The sequence below is a fragment of the Physella acuta genome, unplaced genomic scaffold (genome assembly GCF_028476545.2).
Source record: "Physella acuta isolate Inbredline_101_S28 unplaced genomic scaffold, ASM2847654v3 ptg000339l, whole genome shotgun sequence".
NCBI classification, from domain to species: domain Eukaryota; kingdom Metazoa; phylum Mollusca; class Gastropoda; family Physidae; genus Physella; species Physella acuta.
In genome coordinates this window covers 544,689-554,259 of record NW_026731858.1, presented here as the reverse complement: position 1 = coordinate 554,259, position 9,571 = coordinate 544,689, and the positions used below count along the sequence as shown (strand labels likewise).

Below are 9,571 nucleotides of genomic sequence, written 5' to 3'. Positions count from 1 at the left end.
TGACTTGTGGAATTAAGATTTTAATTAGATGCAACATTTTTTTCTGTATTAAAAATGTGTAATGTCTTTAACATAAGCCAAGTAATTACATATTAAAATTGTTTTTAAACATTTGCAAGCAGAGATTCTATGTATGGATTAAAAATCTTAGACAATATTAACACCCTGTAATACAGCATCTCTTTTTTTTCAAGCCATGACAAAAATGCATATTTCACTATGTATGAACTAAAAATTAAGAGATGGTGTATTTCCTATAAGAAAAATAATCTGTAATGATAAATTAAATTGCATGGAACAGGAGGACTGAATATATAGATATATGGTTCAAGAGAGTAAATATGTAACAAAAAACATTTTTACATAGTCATAAAAATAACATAAACTTAACTAGTGGCCTGTAGATGCAAGTTGGTAAAAAAATATATTGTGCATATATTCAATCCATAGTACTTCATATGAGCAACTAATTTTAGATAGTAATTTCCTTAACTAAAAACTACTTTCACCAGATGTCAGCAGTAAAATTGTTTTAATATTGAAAAACCTTAGCTATGATTGTATTCTGATATAGTCCAGTTTGTGAATTATCTTAAATTATTTAAATATTTAAGTAATTAAAAATGTTCAAAGTTAAGAAAGTAGCCAAAACATACAGATTCTGAAAATTTTGTTCAGGAATTTTTTAAATGAATTGGAAAATGAAATTAGTTAATACCTGCCATACTAACAATTAAAATGGTATTGACACATATAAGAAATTGCCCTTTAACATTTAAATAAAAGCACTAATGATCAATTCAAACTTTTACAGCTAGTCATGTTTAAAAAATCATTAATAAACAGACAAAGCTGAGTATTTTATACCAATTATACTAACTTACTTTTTATTTATTGTAAAAATTAATAGATATCAAATTATATGATATTAAAAACAAAAGAATACAAACACAGATGCACAGCATCCATTAAACATGTGTATGACCTTAGGCACAAACCTTCTACATTTTGAATTGCAACATAGTTGTTGTAATGTCAAACAGAAGATCACAGGCTAACCAAACAATCCTAGCAACATACATCATCATACAAGCCAAAGGTGAGAAGAGATTGTATCATCCAGTAGAGAGGTATTCACCATATTTGACTCATACAAAACATGTACAGACAGTCATTTTAGCCTCGGGCCATTATATGAGTTACAGAGGTATACACAACACTTGCTTATAATCACTGTTAATCATTGGTATATACAGTCAATTCACACTCAAAATGTAATTGTGCTAATTAGCAATTATATCATATTGCTTTTAAATAGAACTAGCCTCTTTCTGATGCTTATGTACATATGTGCTGTGATAAACATAAAAATTTTGTCCAACTAGGGCCTAGTTTAAAAAATGTTAATGTACATACTCAAATATGTAATCAATGCAAATAGTGAGACAAAATAACAGACATAAAAGATTCAAGTCACTTTCCCCAATTTCTGCCAACACTTTGCAAAGTATATACACATAACTAACCAACCATTAAACAAAGGATTACACTGGGTAAACACAATCCTTTCAACATTACATTAAGAAAATATGCAGATCAGATATTTAGGATTCTTTTTTGCTGTACATTCATAGTTTATTATTAAACATAAGCTAAAAGTTATCAAAACTTTGCAGGAAGATCTGTACTATCATGTATATAGAGGAACAGAGAAACAAGATGTTCTTTTGGTCATTTAATCATACTTTTTTAAAACAAAAAATAACCTGATCAAGGTTTTGTGGGATAAAAATGTTTAAAAACCTGTTTTTTGGAGTATAGTTATTAAAAATCAAAACTGTTTTTAAAAATTACAATAGGATTTATAACATTGCACTTGAAGTAGATGCAGAGCTGCTCAGATGAAAAGGACAAGGGCCATCAGTCCACTGAAAATATATATGTAAATAAATAAAACTACCTAACTATTATAGTTGCTAGTAATATTTTAAGTTGGATAGTTTGTAAATTATACCTGTATAACACCATGTTCTGGCATCTGAGATGACTGGAAATGATCTTTTAGCAAGGCCTGAGAAAAACTGGTGTGCATGCGATAGCCTTCAGCTTCATTTACTGTGTCTCCGCATTGTCTGTACAGATCTGGAGAAACATGTTTTCATTATGCTAAGATTATAAGAATCTTAATTGTAATGCTTATTGCAAAAAAAAAGAGCAAACTGATCTGTTGAACAAAGGAAATTAAGAATCTATCTGTACCTTTAAGTAGGGAAGATGCCCAAAGCTGAACATGGACATCAGGTATTTTTCCTGCTAATTGCATTGCAGGTGTGACCAAGTTCATGGCTTCCTGTTAATTTAATAAAAATAAATAAAATTATACGAAAAGTGGAAAAATCCATATCAATAATAACAAAGTATACTTAGTCTATCCAGTTGTAAAACAACAATAGTGTGTAAGTTGCCTAAAACAATGTTTTCTAATTAATTTTTTTTTATGATTGAGGAATTCATTTGCAAAAACTGTAATATCACTAGAATAGTTTTGTGGAGAATACTACTTTCTAAGTCATCCAGTTAGTTAATTTTAAGATTTTACAGTTTTTACTAAACTTAAAGTATGTGCTTAATATATATATTTTTAAAAAGTAAAATATTGTAGAACAGCACTTGGATAGCTAGTTTTGTATTTGGACTCCTCATACGAGGATAACAATTGATGATACCGGTAGCTTATAGAAAACAATATTGAAATCAGTATGTGAACAAGTGGATGTGGCAAATAAATTTAAATATTACCTGAGTATTTCCCAAAGATAAAAAGATGTGACCTAACAGGACTAAGGAGCAAGATGTCAATCTATTAAGATCCTCTGCATTGGCCATCTTAAGAGTTTCTCTCAAACAACGTCTGCAGGAAAAAATTAAAACAATAAAATAATTTCAAAATAATGCATCAAATGAAAGTGCCAAAGTCTGATTATTTTACAATAATTTTTTTTTAAATAAAATTATAGATACTATGAAAAGCAATAAAACTTACTTGGCATCAGTAAAATTAGCTTGGAAGAAATACTGCAAGCCTTTAACATAGTATGATGCTGCTTTTAATGTGTGAGAACTGAAATAAAACATTTTCACGCAAGTTTAATTACACAGACATGTAGACTTACTAACTGCTCACCCATAATTGAATTTTAAATGCCCATTTTAAACTGATTCACCCAAACATTAATTAACAAACTATGTCTTTAAAGTTATTTCTGCATAATAAAACATAACACATATATTCTTTATTGGAAATACAATTACAAAATTATAAAAGAACTGCAGTCAATAACATGAACCAGCATTTATGCTACAATTTTCCCCTAAAATTAACATATAAATACTCAGTTATGTGGAAGATTTAAATACTAGGAAGTAACATATAAAACTTATAAAAAGGATTGTGTAAATTTCTGTTTTAAATACTTACGCTGTAGGTATTGTCTCTGGATTAATGGACTCTAAAAGTCCCATTAATTCTGGCTGACGATTTGTCCTCAGGTAGACTATGGCCAAGTTTAAATTAATGAAGTTTATTAAATCAACTCCTCCTGCCATCTGTAAAACAAAATGAAGAAATTTATTACAAGAAGAACAGGTAAAAACATTCCACGAGGTAACCCAATCAATACAAGTTAACAAAATGTTAATAAAAATACATTTAAAATTAAGTCACCTTTAAAGCTGTCTGAAACTGAGCTTCAGCTGCCTCCATACAGTTCATAGACATTGCATATAATCCCTAAAAAAACATTTAGAATTTTATTCCTTTTTTTCCTTTTAAAAGTGAGCTTGTATAAAGTTAACAAACTTAACTGCTATCGGTATCATTTTGTAAAGGTTTTCAAAATTTTACAAAACAAAAATAAACTTACAATCAAAGTGTGGATTTGAGATCCATGTGTAGTGAACAGTCTAGGCTGCTGTTGGCAAACATGACATGCTTGAAATATCTGGGAGAAAAAACAACTACTAATATTGCTGGTCATTAAAAGTCAAATTTGAGTGACATTTTATAACTAATTCTTTCAGTAGTTTGATAATTAAATGCCATATTTAAGAGTTCAATTAAAAACTTTGATAAAATTAACATACCTCATGTATTGCATTTGATTTATTCCCCATGATTAGCCGACACATTATGATGTGTTCAAGAAGCATCAATTGAAAGGATGAAAGAAGAGGATTGCTATCCATAACTGATAATAAACAGGAAATAATAAGCAAAAATGAAAATACAGGCACTTGAATTGAAATGTGTAGTTGCCTATAAAAATAATTTTTAGCCATATTTTCATGTTGGAAAAAAACAGAAGCCGGTTTCAAAACCGTGTTTAAATGGCCAGGCATCTTGAAAATTCTAACTCAAATACCATTATTAATCATCAGGTTGGTAAGCTTAGTTAACAATTAAAAAAAAAACACTAATAATTTTTTATAAAAACTTACATTTAAGTTTTTCAATCTGCATAAGGGCTTTATCTGTGTATTTTTGTGCCTTGTCCATATATCCTGCCTGCATAGAGTGCATGACTGTAACCTGATAACATTAAAAATAATTATTACTTTTCATGCACCATAATGTGAAATTATAAATGCCCAGATAGAACAAAAATGTAATGACTCCATAAATCAAGATGGATAAAGGAGATATTTTGAAAAAAGAAATTAGTAATAGCAGCTACATAATTAATGTGGTCCTGTCTTTTACTTACTAAATAGACTAGTATACACATGTGTTCTTTAGGTAACCATTGAAACATTTCTGCTTCATTTGTCACCACTGGCTCTAAAATAAAAAATATTAACAAATTGTCATAAATTTAATTATTTTAGACATTTTATCATCAATTCATGGAAATTGATATTATAAAAATGTTCTTACCATCATCAGAATGATTATGAGCTATTGTCTGAATACTCTGTTGAAGCTGTTTCAAAACTGGCTTCACACTTTTAACCTGAATCAAACATGTGAACTCTTTAAAGTAAGAAATAATCCATTTGGTCAATCATTAGATTATACTTTTTATTTTCAGCATTTTGAGATTTAACTGTTACGAATCACTTGATATCAATTAAGAAAAATAATGAATACTAATGATGACCATTATTATATCACAGAGAAATGTTAAAAGATTGAGCTGGCCTCTACATTGATATCCTTTTAAGAAATAAAATAGTAATGCTAGATTGCTTACCTGTCCAGCCATCAAATAATGACAAACTTGAAGTACTAAGAAAAACACCTTCAAATATTCTTTGTGTAGAGGGCTGCCTGAGAAGGATTCTATTAACTGACCAGCTTGGGTCATTGCATCATTCACACATGGTATATTTTTACTTATTAGTCCAATCTAGAAAAAAATAATACAGCTCAATACACAACTTACAACTTTTTAATTATTACAATGTATAACTAATAACATATATCATTGAAATGAAAAGTGTACATTGCATACATTTAATGCCCATTTTGGGAATTTGAAGTTAATGGTACCTCCTTCATACATCGGGAATACCCAATCCAAAATAAAGTCAGTTTAATAAAATTCACGAAAAAGTAAAAATCTTTTAGGATGGTGGTTTGATTAAAAAAAAGGGGTTTTAAAATAAATGCAATGGCAAATTTAGAATTTCTCGTACCATGCCTCTGCTCAACATAAACAGGAGTCGAGTATACTCCGATCTGACATTAAGAGCATAATCAGCACCTATCCCCATTATGTTCATAGCTGCTACCCAATCTTTTTCTGCTGTGTGAAGTTGCTGAGGAAAGATAGTAAGGGAAAAATAAATTCAACATCTATTGTTAATAGTTAATCTATGGATTAATATTTTAGACTTCGAAAATAAGTAAAAAAAAATTCTGTAGAACTTACTGCAAGCTGAAATAACAAACGGCAATGCCAGTATGGTGATTGCTGAGACAAATCAATACCTTTGAGTAGTATTGGTTTTGCATTGTGAGACATGTTCTGAAAAATTGTACAAATTAAATGCAAATGACAGTAATAGTTAAAACAATTTTAAAAATTCAATGTGATGTTTTCATCAATCTCATTAGATCAACTGTCCGTCTGATTCTACTTAAATTATTTACAGGCAAATAATTATAAAAATGCTAATGTAATATTGCTAAACCATTTCAAGTACTAAAACAGAAACTGACTAGAGATTTCATATTCTTTTACCTGTTTTTCTGTATAAAATTGGGCAAGTACACTAGCTGATTCAAATCGAACATCGTCTATATGAGGAATCTTTGCATGTGTTAAAGAAAAATTAAGCATAAAAAAACAGCATCATTTAGACTTATGTATCAATTCTTAATAATGTCAATTATATTGAATCTGTATTCTTCAAAGAAATAAAAAACTTGAGTTTTATCAATAGCTTTTGTGTTCAGCAAATATTTTTGCATAGAACAAAGGATACTGTTGATGAAATCGTCCACTGAAATTAAAAAAATATTGATTAAGAAATAACCATAAATAGTATTCAAAATGATTCAATTACCCTTATATAAGCACATAAAAATCTATAAACTTAATTTTTTTTAAAGTAATAAAAGTAATTATTAATTTTTTCTGAGTATGTTAATTTATAACTACTGGTTATACCGTTTTTTTTAAAAAGAAGCACAACCTACAGGATCAACTTAATGAGAAAAACCTGCTTTTAAATTGCTATATCTGAAGCTATTACTTTGTAATGAAAGAGGCTTGTTTAAAAAAAAAATCCTCACTAAGAGGTGAATATAGAAATACATGTTTGGTAAGGCCGACATTCAATAACAATTACTTTTTAAATTTAAAAAAAGCCTTATGGGTTAATTTATGTAGATAGTGAACTCAGTATCAGACGCTAGTAAAACAAATTTCAATACTCTGTTTTAATGATAGTATATTATAAAAGTGTTCATGAGTTAAACAATATTTCATCTCTCCCTTAAGATTATTCTCTGGTCTGACTGACTCTGTATAAATATGTAATGTATAACAATAAGTATAAATTTATAATGCATAATGGAATAGCCTTCTTAAATCATCCTCTTCATAATTTTACCCAATCAAGATAGATAGCTCCAGATCTATCTATTCTATTTCTATATCTAACTCTACTACTCTAGCCTACTCATTTCATGACAGTAGATTATAGAATCTCAGAAATACAGAGTATGGGAGTGCTGACATAAAAACAAATAAACAATTACAATGCATACACCTGCAGACCATTGGCCGGATGAACACATTGATTGTCAGACACTGGTATAAGCAATCATCGGGAAGTTTTAATGCAGAACCACAACTTTTGTCATTATGTTCATTTATAAACACTTCCTTATGATTTCGTTTTCAGAAAATGTGTCTGTTTGCAAACAGTGCTTTACTGGAATCTAGGCCTAATCTAGACTAGATCTAGATCTAGATCTCCAACAATTTTAAAATTTTACATTTTTTTTTTAGTTTAGAAAATTTCTAAATATTCAAATTCAAAGATTAAGTTTTTAGTAGTGTTGTGAAGTGCAGAATTATATCAGGAAATCTAGATCTATACTCCTGCCGCTTCGCATAAAATTGAATAAGATAGCTTATTTAACAATAAATGAATATTAGATCTAATTCTAAGGTCATAACTGTACACAAACAGAACAAACATAAAAATTTACCGCTTGTTCTAAATGAGTTCTTGCGATGTCTGAGTTTTTTGCGTGAGTCAAGAGAATATTTCCTAGCTGCAGATGAGTACGAGCTTCTATGTGAGGTGGAGGATTAAATTTGAAAATAGACTGTAAGCAATGAATGCATAATCTGATATTTGGAGGATTTGATGTTCTAAAATGTTCTGCGAGTCCCAAAAGCGAGACGTACCATGGCTGTTCGCCTGCGGCAGCAGTAGACGCCATCTTTTTTGTTGTGTATAAATGGACGATACTTGTATCGATAGAGATGTATTGTAGCAGTATTTGTCGATACGATTACTCGATACGCTGTTTTATTTATTTTTATTTGAAGAGTCTATAGAAGAGTATTTAATAAACAGTTTGCATTTCATTTCCAATCATGTATTTTTTATGTTAAATAAATATACTGGAATAAAAACTAGTCGAAAGGATGAGTAGGCCTATACCTATAGGGCTTGTAAGTCTCTTTGCTACTCTTACTTAAAATTTGAAATCTCGTTAGCCAGGGTCTGGTGAATTATCAAAGTATAATTATCAGTTTTTACGATTTTAAATAACCTAACAATAGCGTAAGTAACTTTATTTCTTTTTTTACCGATTTAATAAACATATTCTTAATTGGTTTGAAAAATACTAGCTGGCTAGTATGATAAGAAGTTGGTGACCTACTTACAAGCCCTATAATGTCTTTAGAGGCGGAACTATCGTGCAGCCAAACCACACAGGGTGGGGGAGGGTCGGAGGGAAGGCCATGGACCTTCTAATCCGACAATAAATTAAATTTATTTGTGCTTCAAAAAATAAAGCGATAGCTGTAGTCAGTTAATTAATATAAGGGGTCATCCATTTATGACGCCCACATAGAGGGAGGGATCGGGAGGTTGGGGGGGGGGGAATCGACTTTTGAGAACGCGTGTGGACTGGGGGCGGGAGGGGGGTTCGAGCCCTCGTGGAAAAGTCCACATATTGAATTTATATCGAAGTGCTTTCAATTTATAACAAACAAAACTTCTATCCCGCATTTAAAAAGTGAAATTAAGATGACAGTGCAGTGTGTAAACAAAGCACTGAATTTATACCTACACTGGGGGGGGGGGGGGCGGTCATCCATACCATGCAACGTACTTATTTTTAACGACTTTTACCTTCCCTCCTTCCCCAACGTCACTATTCTTCACTAAAAACCAAGACCCAGAACCTAAAATGAGGTCACACCTCAGCCTACCACTTCTCTCCTAACAGGGTTTTTTTTTTTCCTAAAATATTTAGTGAGCATGGTCAATGTTGGGTGGAACTAGATTGATTTTTATTGAAATTATAAAGAAAAATACCTATGTACAGCAAAGTGTTAAATTCTGTTTCTAACATTATTGCATAGCTATTTGTTACACTTTCTGAAATCCTCCTCCAGCCCATCCGGAGTTAAAGTAATTTATGGACGAACTCTAATAAAAATAATAGTACCACTTTGGAAAGCGAGCGATTAAGTAAACAGAAATGGGAGCCATGAACACGAGTAGGTCTTGCGACTTATTAATCTTATAGGTCTAAATGCTAGTATTAAACATTAAAATACATGCAACGGGTACAGAGAATGCTACTGTTAGCACCCCCCCCCCCCCCCACATGCCAATCAAGTAGGTTGATAATGGGGAAAATCCTTGAGAAAAAAATAGTTTTAATATTAGGCCTACTAATAAACATCGAAAATATTCAATCTATATGAAAATATCAAAGCCGTATATCAATACATAGGTACACAACACATGTTATTGAAATAGTAAATTGGTATGGACGTCATAAATGGATGACCCCTAATTGGCAAGTGATTCAGTG

General features: G+C 30.6%; 1 protein-coding gene across 1 annotated transcript; it reads right to left on the bottom strand.

Moving 5' to 3' along the window:
• Window positions 1-7,988, bottom strand: LOC131941006 (MAU2 chromatid cohesion factor homolog). The gene is given in 18 exon segments (XM_059299969.1): window positions 1-1,928; window positions 2,015-2,142; window positions 2,260-2,350; window positions 2,800-2,911; window positions 3,044-3,172; window positions 3,479-3,606; window positions 3,725-3,790; window positions 3,924-4,001; window positions 4,144-4,247; window positions 4,498-4,588; window positions 4,764-4,837; window positions 4,934-5,009; window positions 5,250-5,405; window positions 5,695-5,817; window positions 5,931-6,026; window positions 6,243-6,311; window positions 6,487-6,504; window positions 7,721-7,988. Coding segments are annotated over 18 exon segments (1,842 nt in total). The 5' UTR covers window positions 7,958-7,988; the 3' UTR covers window positions 1-1,862.
• Between the last annotated feature and the right edge of the window lie 1,583 nt (window positions 7,989-9,571).